The sequence below is a fragment of the Solanum tuberosum genome, unplaced genomic scaffold (genome assembly GCF_000226075.1).
Source record: "Solanum tuberosum cultivar DM 1-3 516 R44 unplaced genomic scaffold, SolTub_3.0 scf00051, whole genome shotgun sequence".
NCBI lineage: Eukaryota > Viridiplantae > Streptophyta > Magnoliopsida > Solanales > Solanaceae > Solanum > Solanum tuberosum.
Window position 1 is genome coordinate 2,172,183 of NW_006238978.1, and position 19,638 is coordinate 2,191,820.

The 19,638-nt window shown below is 34.3% G+C and overlaps 4 protein-coding genes across 6 annotated transcripts; 3 read left to right on the forward strand and 1 right to left on the reverse strand.

Annotated features, from left to right (window-relative positions):
• The first annotated feature begins 4,051 nt into the window (after positions 1-4,051).
• Positions 4,052-4,859, forward strand: LOC102599023 (thioredoxin H2-like). The gene is made up of 3 exons (XM_006344226.2): positions 4,052-4,338; positions 4,421-4,543; positions 4,623-4,859. The coding sequence occupies exons 1-3, from the start codon at positions 4,192-4,194 to the stop codon at positions 4,752-4,754; spliced, it is 402 nt and encodes a 133-aa protein (XP_006344288.1). The 5' UTR covers positions 4,052-4,191; the 3' UTR covers positions 4,755-4,859.
• Positions 4,860-5,036: 177 nt separating this feature from the next.
• On the reverse strand, positions 5,037-8,554 carry LOC102599345 (dnaJ homolog subfamily B member 1-like). Its single transcript, XM_006344227.2, has 2 exons — positions 7,621-8,554; positions 5,037-5,866 (listed from the first exon to the last, which is right to left on the reverse strand). The coding sequence occupies exons 1-2, from the start codon at positions 8,088-8,090 to the stop codon at positions 5,404-5,406; spliced, it is 933 nt and encodes a 310-aa protein (XP_006344289.1). The 5' UTR covers positions 8,091-8,554; the 3' UTR covers positions 5,037-5,403.
• Positions 8,555-8,759: 205 nt separating this feature from the next.
• On the forward strand, positions 8,760-15,732 carry LOC102599671 (uncharacterized protein ycf45). 3 transcript variants are annotated; one of them, XM_015307316.1, is made up of 10 exons: positions 8,760-9,100; positions 10,871-10,933; positions 11,485-11,562; positions 11,829-12,049; positions 12,224-12,296; positions 12,420-12,704; positions 13,375-13,518; positions 13,800-13,850; positions 14,899-14,974; positions 15,518-15,732. In XM_015307316.1, exons 1-9 carry the CDS (start codon positions 8,909-8,911, stop codon positions 14,956-14,958), a joined length of 1,167 nt encoding a protein of 388 aa, XP_015162802.1. In that variant the 5' UTR covers positions 8,760-8,908; the 3' UTR covers positions 14,959-14,974; positions 15,518-15,732. The 3 variants fall into 3 exon arrangements, with proteins under 3 accessions (XP_015162802.1, XP_015162801.1, XP_006344290.1); XM_015307315.1 differs by having other exon boundaries at positions 8,761-9,100; positions 14,899-14,988; XM_006344228.2 differs by having other exon boundaries at positions 8,762-9,100; positions 11,832-12,049; positions 14,899-14,988.
• A 1,378-nt stretch (positions 15,733-17,110) lies between these two features.
• Positions 17,111-19,609, forward strand: LOC102600229 (glycerol-3-phosphate 2-O-acyltransferase 6-like). Its single transcript, XM_006344230.2, has 2 exons — positions 17,111-17,722; positions 18,672-19,609. Exons 1-2 carry the CDS (start codon positions 17,111-17,113, stop codon positions 19,566-19,568), a joined length of 1,509 nt encoding a protein of 502 aa, XP_006344292.1. The 3' UTR covers positions 19,569-19,609.
• Positions 19,610-19,638: the final 29 nt, after the last annotated feature.

A 19,638-nucleotide genomic window follows, 5' to 3' on the forward strand; every position in this document is an offset into this window, starting at 1 on the left:
CTCATTATATCTCAACCAACTATTATATTTTTTTCATATTCGATACTCGTATTGAAGTTCGATTATTTTGAATTTGGGTCATCTAGAATTTTATTATCATTTTGTATCAAGAATTTTTCTATATTCAAAACTCTAATGTCAAAATCTTTATCTAAGGGAGAAATAGTCTCATTTGCTGCGCTACATCTTTTAATGGTTCAAGGAACGATTAAACAGTAGCCTTGACCCTTTTTTAGTTTCACCAATGAAATTTACACCTTTCATTTTGATATAACTTGTCACTAGGAATGTGTATCGATCAATTCAATTAGGTTTTGATGTTTTTTATTTGACTTATTGAATGCCGATTTGTAAACATGCTAAATTGTTATTGAATCATTACAATATTGATTTATCGATTATTGATTGTTATTAATTTAACCGTTAAGATTTTACATAGTTTTTTTAATATATATTGAAAATCACTTAGAAATAAGGTGACAAATCAAATGAATCATGTATATTATAACTTGATAAATTACATCTTTTGCTCCAAAAAAACATTGATACTTTATAGAATAATCAAAAGTTTGAGGCAATTAGAAATGAAAGTATGAAACTAAATGATTCAATATATTGAATGACATAAATATAATCTATTAATTTACTATTGTATTATCGATTAATCCGTTAAAAAAATCTCAAATTGTTAAAGAACCAAAGTTTGTAAAGTTACCTTAATGCACTCCAAAAGATGAATTGTGTCAAGTAGAATTGTTCAAAATCGAAAAGTTATTGATTTATTGATTTTGTTTTAGTATTTTTATATCGGGTTGCTATACCTAAAATACTTACATTTTAACCCCAACAATTCAAACTTTTTGGCCCTTCACTCCCAAACAGAATCCCCCCCCCCCCACCCCCAACCCAACAAATTTATTTCAAAGCCCATTTATTCAAAATAAAAAAGAAGTCCTTACTAAAGTCAAATCGGCCCATTGAAAATATTATACGAACAAATAAGCAAAAAATCAAGGGAAAATTTTAAAAATAGCAAATATTAAGTCTTAAATAGGACTTTATAACTATAACTTGCTTAATTTTGAATAAAAGCTAAATGTTAGGGGAGGAGGGAGGAGAAAGACGAGTGAGATCTGGGAGAGAAAGAGAGGAGAGAGTGTATTTTTTTTTTGCAATTTTTGGAGGAAAAAAAATACAAATACAAATTGATTTGTATCAAAATGAATACATATTAAGAGGAGAGAGACGAGCGAGATCGAGAGAGGGAGGAGAGAGGCGAACAAGATCGAGAGAGGGAGGAGAGAGGATTGTATTTTATATTTATTTTTGCATTGTATTCTATATTTATTTTGTACCAATTGTATTCGAAATACAATGAATTATATTTTGTATTTATTTTGCATTGTATTCTTTATTTATTTTGTATCAATTGTATTCAAAATACAACTAATACAACTATATTCATCTTCTCTTTGATTGGATACAAATACACTTTACTGAGAGGATGATTGCATATGTATAAGTATGAATACAAATACAATTGATATAAGAAAGTACATAATATAGTTTTTCGAATACAATTGAAATAAAATACAAAACTCTCACATATATTTGACTGAATACAATTGACACATAATACATTTGAATGAATTTCTTCTTAGTGACAGGAGAGAAAAAAACAGAGGGAGAGAGGAGAGGGCAAGCGAGAGGGAAGAGAGGCAAGGGAGAGAAGGAAAGTTTGCTATAAAAATAACATATTGCCTTCTTTTTTTATAATATTTTTAAACTATAACTATTTTTCATAAATAAGTTGCTAATTTTGAAGTTGCATAAATAAAATGGAGGAATTAATTATAATTATTGAGAATCACGTAGTTGGCTTAATTTGCAAAATTGGTCAAAGGAATAAAGTGAGGAGCATTTAATCACAAGAAAAAGAAATAGGACTACCACCCATTTGCACAATGTGCTGGCCAAGGATAAGATATATTATAATAAACCAATAATCCATTTTTTTTTAATTTTCATCCGGATTCGATATTTGTATTGGAGTTTGACTACAGATTCGCGCCGCGTAGGGATCTATTTGTGGAGAAGCGCTTGCCAATGTATTTTTTCATTCCCAAGACTAGAATTCAAAACCTCTGATTAAAGGAGAAACAACTTCATTTGCTGCACTACATCCATAACGGGTAATAATCCAACTTTCAAAATGAAATATTTCTTTCATTTGAGTATAAGCACTTAAACTAAATCATTTTATTTTCGTCAAATCATGTGCTGCTATTTTTACATGTGTAAATGAATCAAACTCATAATCATATCTTTTGTCTAAAAAAATTCACCTAATAATAAGTATTCTTACATCAAGTTATATTACTTAACCATTGTAATTCAATTGAGACAAGACATAAATTGCACCTTATAATTATCCAAAATAAATCATATATTTATATATTTTAACTAATTAGACGATCTAATTACCATGATATGGTGGCACACACATCATTGTTGTATTTCATGCCTAAAAGCAGGAGATCGATAATTCTTATTGATGTTAGGTGTATTTAGATATTTATTTCATGCTACTTGCTCTGTTCATCAATACTTGTCCACTATTGACTTAGCGTAATTCTTAAGAAATTATAAATAGAAGGGTAATTTTACTATATCAGCCTTTGAATATAATAAATACAATATCTTAAAAAACATAATAGGAAAATGACTATAATTAATAATAAGAATAAATTAGGAATATCATCTCATATTGTGTTAAATCCTTACATATCAATATTAGCTAGCGTAAATTAGAGTAATTAATCATTTTTTTTACAGTAGTTTATTGAATAAATCATAAAATCAAGTCCTTGTGAGGTTGATATTTAACTTGTTTTTCCATGTACTATCAATAAGTTCAATTATAACTCATCACACATTCATACTCAAGAAATATAGAAAAAAAATCACAATCAAACTATTAAAAGAAAAGAAAATGAACTAAAAATCAGAGTTCTAAATGATTAATTTTGAATATAAAAGTAGAAACGTATGTTACGATTTTATAAATCTAATTCATTGAAATGTCACTATATTACTTAGCGATCACATGTGCTTGCATGTGCATTTGAGAGCAACAACATCTGATTATTAATTGAAGCAAGCAATATAAACTAATGCATTAAAATTATATGGAAAATCATTTTTTCTTATTTTGTGTACATTAATATTGCTAACTGCTGCACCCACTGGTTTTAAATTCTGGATTTTCATAAATATCATTATTAATTTTCTTCTTCTTTGAGGCCTTGCTTGTAAGTTGTAAGATGCCAATTATTTATGAGTTATAAATGCAAAGTTAATGAGAATTAATCCATCTAGTTATACATTATATTAAACCTTCATCATGCAAATATAATTTAGACCTACTGCTTTAATTAATGGAGATAGAGTTAATTAATTTGCCCTCTCAAATTTTTTGAATATTACTCTCTCCGTCCATCTTTAATTGTCCATTATATTATTTTGGGATATTCAATAATCCTTGTCCAGCTTATAAAAAATGAATAATTTATCATTTTGTGGTCTATTTTACCCATGCTATTAAATATTATTCATTTTTCAATGTTTAGATGACTTATATTTAATAAGGGTGATTTAGTAAAATTACTCCTATCATTTACTACTTTTTATTCCCGTGCAAAGTCAATAATGAACAACTATTGTCAAACAGAGGGAGTAGTACCTTATTAAAGCTTCTCTATAGTAAAATAAACAATTAGGAGCTAAAGCAATAATTTGGAGTATGAGAATAAAGCGATAATGATCCCCATAGTATAGTACAGCATCAACCTAAAAAGCAAAAGGAACATTAGAAGTATCATTAGATTATAATTTTCTGCAAGTGATCAAGATTATTCAAAACTAACAATCACATATGCCTTGGGTACGAAAGAAATCATGTCGGGAGCATCACCCTAGAATAAAACCCCGCAGTGCGTGATCTGAATTTAGTCGGACCTCCTCCAATGTAGGCACCAGGAAACTCAAATGACTAAAGAATATATTCTTCAATTTGAATAAGATTTTCCCTCACATTAGCAAGAACTATAAATAGTAAGCCAAGTGATTTCTTCCACTAATCCAAAGTTCTAAAAGCAAAGAAAAATTTGCTTCAAAATTATTGAGAAAAAAATGGGTGCCAACAACTCTTCTGGTTGGCAACAAACTAATAATAATGCACTGACATCAACTCTACCCATGAAGAATCAAGTCATTCATTTCCATTCCTCAGCAACATGGAAAATCCATTTTGATTCTTTGAAACAAACTAACAAATTGGTAATATTCATTTTACATGATTTTTCTTCAAACATTTCACATAAGATATATTTCATACAAGTCTTCTTCTTGTGATTGCTAGATTGTAATTGACTTCACAGCTTCATGGTGTGGTCCTTGCCGACACATGGAGCCAGTTATCAATGACTTTGCCTCTACATATACAGACGTCGAGTTCATCAAGATTGATGTGGATGAACTTGATGTATGTGCTTTTATTATGTATGCTTTGCTTTCAAGTTTTGTATTGTTTTGTTTGTGTGTTACTAATTCGTTGAAAGCAGGACGTAGCTCAAGAATATGGGGTGCAAGCAATGCCAACATTCGTGCTGATAAAGCAAGGGAAACTAGTTGATCAACTTGTGGGAGCAGATAAAGATGGACTGAAGAAAAAGATTGAAATAAACAGAGCTTAAGAAACTAAAAAATAGCACTATTGCTTCAATAAGAGTGAAAATAGCACTATTACCATTGTTGTATTTGGTTTGAATAAGAACATGCCTTGCTTGTTTTGTGTTTCATACGATCTTTCTCTATACAACAAAGATCCCTCCCCTGTGTGTGCGCGCGTACCCTACATAAATGTCAACACTAGCAAAAAAGGTTTTGCATTCTTCTGGGTAAACAAGCAAAATGAAAAGCCAAAACCTGGACTGAAAGCAAATATATGAATGAAAAGATGCTTCATCCAGCCAATGTCAAAAAACAAACGAATAGGTTCATTACTAGTCTGCCACAATCTGCAGCCACAGATGAAAATCAAATTCGAACAAGATAGCAAGCTACTCCCAACTTCAATTACTTGATATATAGCATCTACCTCCAAATTAAATAAAATAGCACAGTTTTTAAAACTAGTAAACTAGCTAACGTGTTCCAACGTAAGAATTATAAATGGGCAGCTGCTATATTAGCTCCTTTTATGGTGCTAAACAAAAGTGAACTTTGAGAGGCATCGTGTCAAAACAGTAGTCCTACTATGCACAATTCTTCTGTCTTATGTCTAGCATAAACCTTATGCAAACTTTTCAAGTATGTACATAAACAATCAGTCTTGGTAAAATCTCAAGTATAACCATGGTAGTCGGCAGTTCTGCCCAATACTCTTCTGATATCACATTTCTGATCTGAACTAAGCCTTGACGGGAATTTAACCTCAAACTTGATCCTCAAATTTCCTTTCTTTCCAGGTTCTTTCGATATTGGCATTCCTTCATTCGGGATTTTCTGCTCATGTCCTGGTTTAACAACATCTGTGATTGGTATAGTGAGTTCCCTTCCATCCAAAGCAGTCAGGTTGATAGTTTTCCCAGCGAGAGCATCTACTAATGAGATTTTCTGATTGATCACTAGATCATTCCCATCTCTCTTGAAAACGTCATGTGGCTTTTCATCTATTACAAAAATAAGATCACCAGGTGCAGCTCCAGGCTCATGGTTCCCTTTCTCTGGAAAAGTAATTTTTGTGCCTTTCTTCCAACCAGGTTTAATGTGTATTGCCAAGACCTCTTCAATAGTTGTGGGCTTACTGCAAATATAGTTTATACATGGAAGACAAAACTGATGAGACTAAGAACCATTAAGTGCAAACTAATTAGTTGTAACTTCTATATTAAAAATACATGCAACGGTAGAATCACATGTTCACAGAATTCTATTGTTAAGTCATTTCTGTGTTACCCCCTCACCTCCACTCCGCACCTCCAAAAAGGTAATACTGCTATAGAAGCCAGGAAATTTGTCCTCCTATCAGCTGTATTTTTTGTCAGAAACTATATCATTGCAACCAGGAAATGGAACATGCAGCATGACTAATCTACCTCCCTAGACCCTACTGATCATAACTAAGCAATGTTAAAAAACTTATATTCTGTAGGGAAAGTAGCTTTGATCCTGAAATCATATCTCTGATCCAGAATTTTCGCTTAGTAATAATAGAGGATTGAAGCAGATTCTCTGTAACAGTAAAAATTTGTAATTCCTCAAAGCAAAAGAGTATTGTTGCATAGGAAGATTTAAGTAATAATAGATGATAGAAGCACATGTTCCGTAACGTAACAATATGTAATTCCTCAAAGCAAAAGAGTAGTTTTGCATCTGAAGATTTAAGTTTAACTAACTGGAAGTATGTAAAAACATAGGGAAAAACACTACCGCAAATTATATTCAGATTGATAAGCAACAAAGATGTTGTATTATTTTAAAACAAATCATTCTGGAGTCCGCAAACTAAAAAAAAAAAACAATTTTACAACAACATACCTAGTGTAATCCCACAAGTGGGGTCTAGGGAGGGTGGTGTGCACGCAACCTAACCTCAAATTCCATCATTTTCAAAATGAAAGCTTAAAAGAACATATTATGGTTTTCCTCGTTGAGCTTGAAGAGATATCTAAAAGATTTTCTCTCGATTCTCTGTTATAGCTCAAAAGTAGCTCTTAGAACATATGTCCAATAAGACTCTCACAGTTGGAAATTGGGACGTGAATAAGCGATCAATCTCTCACTAGTCCACACAAAGGAATTAGATTAACATCAGAATTATCACTCATTTTATCAAGAGGCAGATGGTAAGAGCATATTAAGGACAACTTAGTTGTCACAAGTTAGCAAGTGGTTGATGAAAAGAGTTGATTTTAAATGGTCAAAAAGTGAAACTCATTCAGCTTAGTTCCAACTGTCACATCTACAGAATTCAAAAAAATATCATCAACTCTGGAATTTGACATCTTGTTTCTTCTCTGTAATTTCATACTACACAAACCATTTATATTCATGCATCGTTTCTATCCCAACTAATACACATAATTTAAGTTAAATGTACTTTTGCCAATGATAATCAAAGAAGAATTTTCCCTCAACTCACCAATATCATTCACTCATTCTATATAATTCATGCGTAACCCCCATATGATGAACAGTTCTGATACATTACAGTGGGACAATCTCGAAGGCACAGTTTCAAGGGGATGGCCTAGTGGTTGAGGCATGGGAGTAACTTCCTAAGGATCCAGATTCATATGACAACTATTACCAACCTTGATGGACAGGATTAACTTGGCAATCTCTGCCAAATTCACCACACAAAAGATCAAATCACTACTATCAACTCGAATTATCCCTGTCAATAGGCCAGATGTAATTCATTACGCAAAGTAGTGTAAATTTCTTATTGACAAAAGTAGATAACAGATTCTAAAATACAGAATTTAGCAAATATAGATAGAGGATGTCATTCAGAAATATTAGCTGGTGTTTGTATAATGTTAGGTATTTACTTACCCAGTGCCATCAAGAACAATCCTTGAAATCTTCATTTTCCTCTTAGAACCCTTGTATAACTCCTCCAAGCTACACGGCAAATTGTTCTCCACCGGCGCAGCTTTCCGAATCCGTACAGTACCACCGGTACTCCTACTATACCCATCCGATCCACCAAAAAATTCCGCGAAAATATCTTCCGCATCACGCGAATTGAACTTAAATCCTCTTCTATCACTAGGTGAGGATGGATCGAATTGACCAGATTTCAGTGCCTCATCACCATATATATCATAGATCTGACGCTTCTGAGGATCACTCAGCACATCATAAGCCTCAGATATCTGCTTGAATTTCGCTTCAGCTTCCTTCTTATTCTCACTATTCTTATCCGGATGCCATTTCATGGCCAATCTCTTATACGATTTCTTCAAATCTTCTTCACTCGCATTACGTGACACTTTCAGTGTCTTATAGTAATCAACAGTCATATTTTCTTCTCTTCTCTTTCACTGTGCTGTTTTCTCTCTGTATCGTTGATGAAAACGAAGAAGGAATATATGTGTTTGTATATATATTTATAAAAAAATATATAACAGACTGTTTCTCGAGAAATTTCTGGTAAGTTTGTTAAATCTGTAGAAAAGGAAGTGGTTGACCCGTACCCGACGGGGAAAACTCCGGCGAGTTGGCCGGTCGTCAAGGCAAATCAATGCGTAGGGTAGAGAAATTGGCGGATGTTGTGCTAAGATACGCATAAGAAGAGATTTTTATATAGAGTTTTTGTTTAAAATGACGGGACTGTGATGACAACTGTACATGCCACGTAGGATTTTTAACGGTGACGGAGTATAACAGAGGAATATAAGTTAGTGGGAGGTGAGAACGTGCTGGGCGCGTAAAAAATGGGCCGACAGAGTATCTTCTGTTGGAAGTCTCTGCGCTTCACAGAATCTGTTTTGGCGATTTGGCGACTGGGCGGCCGTGTATAATAGTTACATTATAATTTACACTGTCTTTTTCACCTTTAATTTTAAGATTATGGATCGAACTCCGAAGAAGAGTTAAAAAGAATAAAAAATATTGAAATTCACCTAATAATTGAGTGGCGTAGAACTGGTTCATCCTTAACTAGAGATTCGATTTGAGCCTTGATATAGAGAAAATCCTACTTGACGAGGCTTCAATGTGGGCCCGAGATAGCGGGTGGGAAACCAAATATATAGTAATAATATGAAATGTGTATCATTTTCTCCAAGAACAATATAGTGGTAAGGAATTGTTTTCAAAGTTTAGCTTGTTAGGCGAAATGAGGTCTAGTTTATTGATGTCTGTAGTTACTAGTGTAATTACTCCAGCCATAAAAAGCAAATCTTGTTGTTTCATGAGTTTATCGCATTATCCACCATTAATGACTGCTAGCTACCGTTGTTTTCGTGCCCGGAGTAGCCTTTCGTGCTGTAATACTCATGCTGACGATGATATGAGTGCCCTCTTTCAGGTGCTTTTCCTTTTAAGTTTTCTGTTTTTTGTGTGTTTTGGTTATTCAACTCTGGCAATGTGAGTTTGCATATATTTTAGGGATTTACAAGTACTGGAAGGAAATGAGTTGGAATAGTCCAAATAGAGCGGAATGGATATAGGGGATTTTCATGTAACTTACCTGAAATACTTAGGGATTGAGGTATAATTGATTAGTTCATTGTGTAGTTCTAAAGTTCCAACCTTTTACCCCTTTTTAGGATTGGTAGTGGAGGGAGCAAGTTTCAACTTGTAGTTCAGGATATCTGACACTCACTATTGGGTGTACATAATGTGAAACTTGTTAGAACTTAGAAGTTAGGGTTAAGATATCTGTTGAGAATGTTTGAGAAAATGTGCTTATGTAAAGATCCTAGAAATAGGGGAACAAAGGGAAAAAAGAGGATGTTGTTTACATGTCAGCTTGATTTTGAAGTTTAAGGGAGAAATTATTCATTTAATTGATGCAGGTTAGCTTCTTGATAAGCTATTTTTAGATGATCATATCTTGATAACCATATAGGCTTACCAACTAAGTTTGGATTGAGATTTAGTGTAATTGGGTATACTTACTTAAAGAATTCTATGTTAGTGAAGGAATAAGTGGGACATTTAGAGAACTCCCAATTTGAAGAACCCCTAATTTGTACCTAAAGATAAATTAATTTGAATGAAGTTGACCCAAATGGAGCGGAATGGATATTAATGATTTGTGTAGCCAACTCCTACTAGTTTATCAAGGTGTAGTAGAAGTAGTTGTTGTTGTACTGGCACTACTTGTTGCAGGGCTTTTTCGTAGTCAAATAAAAAAGTAGTGACATTAAAACTTGGAAAAGCGGTGGAGTAGTTAAGATTTCTATATTTCCTATGAAGTTTGTAGCACTCGTTCCCTGGGAAAATCTGAGGAAGTGAACTTTTCTTATATCAAACACAAGTCTACAAGAAAGTTAATAATGGGAAATTAGGAATAAAAAATAAACATGGCATAGTGTGTACCAAAAATGGGAGAATGGAACAGAAGAGGAGGTATGAAAGCTCAAAAAATTAGATGAAGACATCCCAGGCGGCATATGATGGACTATCTGGAGGGAAGGAATTTAAGACGTTTTGAAGGAAAAAGCAGCCCAATCCAGAAGATAAAGCTTAATTGTATTCTGCTTTTGCATTTTTGGTGTAAACAGGAGTACATAAATAACTCTGAGATTATATTACAATTCCTAGAGTCTGTATAGTTGTAGTAGAATTTTTGTATAGATTTTTAGCTTTCTTTCCTTGTAACTATGGCCTCCACAGGCTCTTTTGATATCAATACAAATCTGTTACCATCTCAAAAAAAAGAAGGGAGTGGAGATAAAACAAGGTAACTGCTTGTTCAAGAATGAACTTTTCAGCCTCTTTTAAAAAACTTGTGAGGTAAAATTTAGTGTATACACGAAGGAAAATGCACACGCTTCAAGGAGTGTTGCACAAGAACCATCTACCTCCCTTAATTATCAGTGTAGACTATGGCTTTTTGTTTGTATTTCAGTTCTGGAGGGCTATGTACATTACAGTTGCAAGTTTGTTTTACATTTCTTTGTAATTTATGCCCAAACATAGGGTAGGATAGCTGGGATTGGAGGGTCATTTAGCATATTGTGATTTTGATCTCTGCATCAGTTGAATTATTGAAATATTTGCTTTATGTAATTGAAGAATATGCTTTAAAATGAACTTAAAATGATTTATTTTTCTTTTCTTCTTTTTGCAGATTCTGCCATGTGACTTACGGGACACCCTTTTGTGTGACCCCAGCCAAGATCAACTAGTAGAGGTATCTATTTCTAACAATGTGAACACTTTCTTTGAAAAAGGGATGTAGTATGTGTTTTTTCACCAGATTTCTCCTTGATTGTTTTAGCTTCACTCGCTGTATCTTGTAAATAGCAATATGTGATGTTTGCCTTAAATCTTACTGTCAGCTAATAAACTGTTCTTGATTTGCTAGCGTTATAGTTTACCAGCTTAAATGTGCCTACAAGAGATGATATCCTTTGTTTTGCTAATATTCTTGTGTCAAAGAGGTCTCTTGCTGGAAAAAAGTATGATCTGTGTTCTGGAAATTGTCATTTTGTGAATCTGACTAAATTTATCTGCTTACCACAAACATGTTTCAGTAGATATGCTTTTCACGAAATGACAGGATGAGTTTCATATTATCACATAGGTTACCAGTAATGTTTATATGGCTTGATAATTATTTGAGATCCGTGTTATCTAATAGGTTATCAGTAATGCTTATGCATGATAATTACTATGCTGTGTGTATTATTATGCTATGATAATTACTATACTGACCAAAAAAATGGTATGATATGTTTGTAGGTGATTTTAGATTTAGGCTGTTTGCCACAAGCACATTACATAGATGATTCTGGGAGGCGTTACCTTCGAAATACTGAGGTAAACACTAAAGGTATTGAAATTACCCTACTTCATGAAAATATTGAAGTATTTATTGTCATGATAATGACTAGTGCACTTCTTGCTTAGAAGCACCAGAAGCTTATTGTAGTTTACTAGGAAGTGAATAGAGAAAAGGGAAGAAAATTGTGGTCTTGAAGGAATATAAAGTACAACAACTGGACACCAGAAGATTATTGAAGAGCTTAATTATATCTGCTTCTTCTTTTTTGAAATGTGAAGTTATATCTGTTTCTTCTGTTAAGCAGGTCTCTATGGAAGAAATACAATGTGTCCTCAAGGAAATTGGACAATTTGGAGGAGATAATAGAGCTGGCATTGAGGGTACTTTGCATCGCATTTCCGCAATTAGGAATAGGAAGGGTGAAGTCATTGGTTTGACTTGCCGAGTTGGCAGGGCCAGAGGACAGATTGACATGGTGCGGGATTTGCTTGATTTTGGTGAAAGCATCTTGTTTGTTGGACGGTAAGTGAGTTACAAATAGATGTAAATCATGTCTGACCCACCTGCAGTGGCCTCAATTTTTCTAATGTGTTGTACTAAGCTGATAACCATCAAGCTTTATCACAATTGACTATACCTTGCTATCCAGTCAAGTTATTCTGTCTTTTTTTGATTTGTCTCTCTTTAATTTAACAGACCTGGTGTTGGTAAAACTACGGTTGTGCGAGAGATATCTCGTGTCTTGTCAGATGAACTTCATAAAAGAGTGGTTTGTTAACTAACTGCTGCAATTAACTTTATGGTTTCACTCTCCTACTTACTTCTCAAATCTTATTTCCTTATTATGCTGCTAATGAAAGAAGTTTTCACAGCTTAGGGATCATTGTGGTAGGTTATTGTTGACACAAGCAATGAAATAGGAGGTGATGGGGATATCCCACACTCAGCAATAGGAGGGGCAAGAAGATTGCAGGTTCCGGACCCATCGATGCAGCATCAGGTTATGATTGAGGCAGTGGAGAACCACATGCCTGAGGTGATCATTATAGATGAGATTGGCACTGAATCTGAAGTTCATGCTTGTCGTACAATTGCTGAGAGAGGTGTTATGCTTATTGGTACAGCTCATGGCGAACAGCTAGAGAATATAATTAAGAATCCAACTCTGTCTGATCTGGTATGTTTGGAACACCTAATGATTTCTTTAATGAGGAACTCCTCGTTTTTCTTACTGTCCTGCACAATAATCCATTTCAGCATCATTTGAATATATTCTTAAAGCATCTTTTCGTACCTGCTTTTTGGTTGGTAAGTGTAAGCAAACATTACTTTTGCATTCCGATTCAGAATTAGACTTTTCCATTTCAGATGCTAGCACTTGTGTGTGTGCTTTTTTTCTTTTGATAAATGAAGGCGGAGTATTCCATTAGACAAGGCACAAAGGGGGTGTCAGTCACTCATCAAGGATAGCAGAAAAATGAACATAAACTCAAAGATGATAAATGATGAACTAAACACCCGAAAATAGCATATTCAAATTGTAAGAAAGCCTATAGACGCTACAATTGCAGAATTTGCACCCCACTAATTTCTACTTGTTGGGATAGTGCTCACTGCATGAAAAATAAAATGTCAAAGAAAACCAATCTAAGAATCTAGGAATAGTCATTTCCTCTGCCTGGATGCTCTCTGTTGAGTTCCAGCCACAAGCACCGGAAAGACACTGGGTATATCTCTTTTTGTTTGCCTTAGTATCTTTTATATATTCAGTTTTCTTCTCATTATTACTCTTCATTATTAGGCGATAATGCTTCCTTTCTGATCTCTTGAATTGTCAAATTTTACAGATTGGAGGAGTAGTAACTGTGACTCTAAGTGATCAGGAGGCACGAATCAGGAACTGCAGTAAAAGTGTTCTTGAGAGGAAAACTCCATCGCCCTTTCCTTTTTTGATTGAAATAAACGAGAGAGACTACTGGATTGTACACCGGGTTAGCACCACTTTGAGGCAATAGTGTAATATAGAAAATATCACATGCTAGACAGCAACGCCTCCATATTGACATGTTGGCACATATTCCCCTCCACCTTTGATCCCCTTGTTTGTTCTTTTTGCATACTAGCTTATTGTCAATGAGTAATATAGGTTCCTTGCATTGCAAGGAATGAAAGGAAATCTTTGAGTTAAAAGCCATAACTTTATCCTTTGTGATCTCTCTGCCAGCATTTTGAGTTCTAATAGCTCTTTTTCATTTTGGAGAACAAAATGCAGACTGAAAGAAGTGTCGATGCTCTGCTTCGGGGTAAAAAACCGCTAGTTGAGGTACTATAGATATGTTCTTGCTATTTATGATCTTCTATATAGCTTCTATTCAGTTGACAATTCTTTCCCACAAAAAGGAAGTATTAGTTTCCTACACGCTTGATTCAAACTCTAAATAATGCTGTTACATTAAAAGAGGTATTTTTAGCCTTATGATGCACATGCCATACTCAAGAAGTGAACGCCAACACCTCAACCTCTAGGTAGTTAGAGTCGGCTAAGCTAATTCTTACAATCTATTTTGTTCCATTTGGACCTGATTCATTCCAGTTTTCAGTAATTTGGGATTCTCTAGTGGTGGAGGTTCTCTACATTTTGAACTGACAAACAAACAGACAAAAAGAACTCCTACCAAATACTGAACCTAATATTAGTGTACCTACATGACTAAGCTTTGACCGGAGCTAGTTGTTGTTGCCTATATGAAACTTTTACTTTCATTGTAATGAATTCTACTTCTTGGTAAGTCTGTGTGGATCTCAACAGATAGTAAGTCATTCGAGACACTCCTCTGGTGTGATTTTAGGTCTACCTCGTCTTGCCCATTTATTACAAGTTATATAATTCTGTTTCCTTCAGCTTTCAACCTTCAAGTTAAAAAGTGTGGAGGAGAATATTCCTTTGCTTTAGAGGATAAGAAACCTGTAATCTATTTCTTTTTGATAGGTTAATCTAATTATTATTATTATTATTTCGATAAAGTCCTTTAATCTAAATATTATGCAATTTAATTTCCAATGACAGAAAACTGTACAGCGATTTGGACCATGTCCAACTTGATAAATTACCAAGTCTTCAACAAAAAGTTGTTGCCTTTTCACTACACAAATTACAAAAATGAAGTATGTAATATGATGCCATTATTTCAGCTACTGTTTTTAACTTTCGAAAGCATCAGTTGTGAAAGAGCATGTGAGTTAACTTGTAAGTAAATTTAGAGGTTACTTGCTTTGTGTTAGGATTATATAGTTGCATGTTTTTCTTTTGAGTGCAGCTGAATGCACGCCTTATTGGTGGTGGCAACGTACTAAAAATCTTTGTTTTACAGGTTAGGAGGAGAACTCAGCAATTACAGGTTGTGATTGAGAGATGGAGAACAAAAGCCTAAATACTATAAACTTCTGGTACTGCTCTACTGGTAAGCATATTGATCATGCATACACCAACATTTCTTTCTCTTTTATTGGTTCAACGTTTCTTTCTGTTGCGTGAATGGAGTGAAAATATCCAATGCTTCCCTCTTTCTTCTAGCTACCCTCAAGTCTTGATACAGAATCTAATGCTTGACTACTGTGCTCTTGAGTTGGTTTACTTGCCATAAACATAACTGAGTTTTCAACAGGATCATTCAGCTTATAGGATCTATTCAACATATAACGGAGAGAGCTGTTGGAGCTCTTGGTTCTCATTAAGCTTTGCGGTTTTGTCTTAGGTCATAGGGATAAGAACTCTGTTTCAGATATTTGGCCATCGACCTATTACTATAGAGTTCTGTTCTCTTCTTTTTCAGTTGATTAAATGTTATGAAGATGAAATGCTAGTAGGTCTCTATCTCTAACTACATCCCAACTCTACACAGGCGTTTGCTTGATACGAAATTATTCATATTTGTGTCAACTCAACTCATATTAGCATTAAAAATGATGATTCATTTGCATTATCCACAGGTACAAGATCAAAACCAGCTTGTTTTGAGGGCTTTGAGAACCAAAGATGTTTCGAAAACAGTGAAGTTGAAGGAGCTATTGACCTACTACACTAGCAGATACATACTGAGTATCCCAACACTAGCAGATACATACTGAGTATCCCAGCAAAAGAAATTCTATAACAGACAACTTGACCATGTATAATATTATACGTTCTTGTGAGTTCAATTGAATCTATTTGGTCTCGGCTTACATCTCTCTTTTTATGTTACAAAATACAAGTAACAGATTTTAGTACAAGTTTAGTTTCATTCTTTTGATTTCCAAACTGATAAAAAGGGAGCAGTTAAATATTTTGTAATCCTTATTTTTAAAAATAGATCAGAGTTGATTATGTTAACTTTTTGCTTTCCAAAATCAGTGAAAAAAGAAATAATATTTAATGCCTATTACCAGTATTTCAATGGGAATTTGCTTTTTTTTTTTTTTGGGTGACATAAGAAGTCAAATTGATTACTTTTATATTGTCCCAATACTTTGGACGCCTAGTTCATATAAACTGGAGTAACAAATATTACAAGGATTAATAATTGTCATTTTGTGAAATGATATATTAAAGTTTTATTTTCTAATATTCCATATTTGTGTACTTCAACCTAAGTTTTAGAAATTGGCGGTTTGAACAAAGAAGCATTTTAGTATGATCCTAAATAAATACATTATGTTTTGGGAAATTCAATATGATTTTGCTGACCTCTACTTGGAATTAAAAGACAAAAAATTGCATGTAACATAAAAAGTAAGAAAATATACAAAAACAAGACATGACGATTTGAACTAAGAAATAGGCTTTCCTCCATCCTAGAGAAATAAGAATATGCCAATTTCAAGCAAATTCTAGAAGCTTTAGGTGTGTTCCAAAGAAAATAAGTGTTTTTTTTAACTTATTGTTTTGCATTTGGTACGTATTTAAAAAATATTATTTTAAAAGTATTTGTATATAATTATTTAGACAAAAACTATGAGAGGTGATGACAGAGGTAGGAGGGTCTGGAGTCGTGGGGATGGGGGCTACTGGGGTAGGGGTGAAGATGAAGTGTGTTAGAGGATGAGAAGGGACACAATCAATATGAAATGTCCCACGTGAAACCTGTTTTCCCTACTTTCATTAAAGAAATCATTTTCTTCATTTTTGTAGGTACATATAGAGAAAATATTTCCAAAAAATTTGACCAATCAAATATGAGAAATTATAAAAACATTTTTTCTATACCAAACACACCCTTAATCTCTTCAACACAACCAACCATTATTAGTATCACTTGTATATTGCCGCAAAAACATTTAGCGGCAATTCATGAGTTAATGTCATTGCATCCAAAGTCGCTATATACATAGAGTGCTGGTTAATTATAAATACTCAATTATATATTGTCGCTAAATAATTACCTATAAATCCTTATGGACATTTAATTTATCTTAGATACTATCTTCACTATGTTTTCCTCATTTGTCATCTTTCTTAATCAACATGCATATATATACACACTCAAACTTGTTACTTAACTTCAAATAAAACATATATATTTGTTAACTTTACAAGCTACAAATATGGCGATTTCAACGTTTCCATCTGTGGATAAATGTGCTTCCATAGGTCGCGAAAAGGATACAGTAATCGCAGACATGGATGGAACTTTACTTCGAGGACGAAGCTCTTTCCCTTATTTCGCCTTAATTGCTTTCGAAGTCGGAGGTGTTTTAAGGTTACTTATACTTCTCTTATCTTCACCACTCGCTGGACTTCTTTACTATTTCGTCTCGGAGTCTGCTGGAATTCAAGTTCTTATTTTCGTCACTTTTGCTGGGATGAAAGTATCTGATGTAGAATCGGTAGCACGTGCAGTGCTACCGAAATTCTACTCAGAAGATGTTCATCCTGAGTCATGGAAAGTGTTCTCTTCTTGTGGGAAACGTTGTGTTTTAACCGCGAATCCTAGGGTTATGGTGGAACCATTTTTGAAGGATTTTTTGGGAGCTGATTTGGTTTTAGGAACTGAGATTGAAAGTTATAAAGGTAGAGCTACTGGCTTTGTTAAAAAGCCAGGAGTACTTGTTGGTAAAAACAAGGCTGATGCTCTTATAAAAGCTTTTGGAGAGAGTAAACCTGAGATTGGTTTGGGTGATCGTCATACTGATTTTCCTTTCTTGGCATTGTGTAAGGTTAGTTCTAATTTGCTGCATTTTTACTCATCGGATAAGTTTTGAAACTTGTGATCTGAAATAAGTCATGCAGCCGAGTGTGTAGCTTAGTGATCGATGAAATAGGTTGGGCACCGGTGAGGTTTCAGGTTCAATTTCCATGCCAGACACAAAATACTACTCTAATTTTAGTCTCTTTTCGTAAGTGTAGTTTGAAGAAAAAAGGGCAGGGATAGAGAAACAACTTAAAAAAATGAGTTAAAGATTTAATTTCACGAAGAGTTCCGTTAATATAAACCTAAGCTATTTGTATTAAAGAAATGAACAAAGATCAAACCTGGTAAGTTTTTGAATACTTAAAGGACTAAATTAAATCGGTAAGTGTATAGTTAAGGGACTAAAATCGGTAAGTATATAGTTAAGGGACCAAAACTGATAAACTTTTGAATAGTTGAAGGACTAAATCTGTTAAGTGTATAGTTAAGGGACTATTTAGACCTACTCCTATAGTTAAGGGACTATTTGTCATTTTCTCCCCCAATTTATATGATTCACTTTTCTTTTTAGTCAGTCCCAATAAAAACAACACATTTCTATATTTAGTAACAATATAATTTAACTTTAAAATGTTTATTTTACTCGTGATGAAATGATTTATAATCATATAAACATACACCTATCACTTTATTTGGACTGCACGAGTTTCAAAAATCTTTCTTTTTTAAACTTCGGATCAAGTCAAACTCATATAAAATATGATGGACACAAAGTAGGTTATCATTTCTTTTCATCTGTTCTAGCTTTAGTAGAGACAGACTTACTTGGTACATGTTGTTGTTGGGACTTGGGAGATGACAGATATCCTGTAGAATTAATCGAGAGGCATTCTAGCTGACTTGAACACCATTGCTATTAATATTTGTGTGTCTATGACTCAAAACTCATTAAGGTAAATGTTCAAAAAATGCAGGAAGGTTATATTGTACCACCAAAACCAGAAGTTAAAGCTGTAACAACAAGCAAACTTCCCAAGCCCATCATTTTCCATGACGGCCGTTTAGTCCAAAAGCCAACACCTCTCATGTCACTACTCATCCTACTGTGGATCCCGATTGGATTCATTCTGGCGTGTTTACGCATTGCTGCTGGTTCCCTCCTCCCTATGCCTATCGTCTACTACGCCTTTTGGGCGTTAGGTGTTCGTGTCATCATCAAAGGTACCCCTCCACCTCCCGTCAATAAATCCAACAACAAATCAGGTGTCCTCTTCATTTGCTCACACAGAACTCTCCTTGACCCGATTTTCCTCTCTACTGCCCTTGGACGTCCGATTCCAGCTGTTACATACTCCGTTTCACGTCTCTCTGAGATCATTTCACCGATTAAAACAGTTAGACTTAATCGTGATCGAGATCTAGATGCATCGATGATAAAAAAACTCTTACAAGAAGGTGACCTAGCAATATGCCCCGAAGGGACAACATGTAGGGAACCGTTTCTACTTAGATTCTCCGCATTATTTGCTGAGTTAACAGATGAACTTGTACCCGTTGCTATGGTGAATAAGATGAGCATGTTTCACGGTACAACGGCTAGAGGATGGAAAGGGATGGATCCATTTTACTTCTTTATGAACCCAAGCCCCGCTTATGAGGTTACATTTTTGAATAAGTTGCCGTATGAGCTAACTTGTAACGCGGGGAAATCGAGCCATGAAGTAGCTAACTATATACAAAGGGTTATTGCTGCAACTCTTTCTTATGAATGCACTAGTTTTACAAGGAAGGATAAGTATCGTGCACTTGCTGGAAATGATGGAATTGTTGTTGAGAAGCCTAAGATCAAAAAAAGTATAATGGGATGCTAAACTCAAGTACTATATACATGTATTTGGTTGGGTGGAAGTATAAAACTCCACGCCTTAACTGTTGTTATTG

Bases quoted from the DNA above. Each gene is read 5' to 3' on its own strand.
- LOC102599345 (XM_006344227.2), bottom strand. From the start codon at position 8,090: ATGACTGTTGATTACTATAAGACACTGAAAGTGTCACGTAATGCGAGT. The intron at 5,867-7,620 runs GTAAGTAAATAC...CTATATTTGCAG, and splicing joins ATTGTTCTTGATGGCACTGG to TAAGCCCACAACTATTGAAG.
- LOC102599023 (XM_006344226.2), top strand. From the start codon at position 4,192: ATGGGTGCCAACAACTCTTCTGGTTGGCAACAAACTAATAATAATGCA. The intron at 4,339-4,420 runs GTAATATTCATT...TGTGATTGCTAG, and splicing joins TGAAACAAACTAACAAATTG to ATTGTAATTGACTTCACAGC. The intron at 4,544-4,622 runs GTATGTGCTTTT...CGTTGAAAGCAG, and splicing joins TTGATGTGGATGAACTTGAT to GACGTAGCTCAAGAATATGG.
- LOC102600229 (XM_006344230.2), top strand. From the start codon at position 17,111: ATGGCGATTTCAACGTTTCCATCTGTGGATAAATGTGCTTCCATAGGT. The intron at 17,723-18,671 runs GTTAGTTCTAAT...CAAAAAATGCAG, and splicing joins CTTTCTTGGCATTGTGTAAG to GAAGGTTATATTGTACCACC.
- LOC102599671 (XM_015307316.1), top strand. From the start codon at position 8,909: ATGAGGTCTAGTTTATTGATGTCTGTAGTTACTAGTGTAATTACTCCA. The intron at 10,934-11,484 runs GTATCTATTTCT...ATATGTTTGTAG, and splicing joins GCCAAGATCAACTAGTAGAG to GTGATTTTAGATTTAGGCTG. The intron at 12,297-12,419 runs GTTTGTTAACTA...TCATTGTGGTAG, and splicing joins ATGAACTTCATAAAAGAGTG to GTTATTGTTGACACAAGCAA.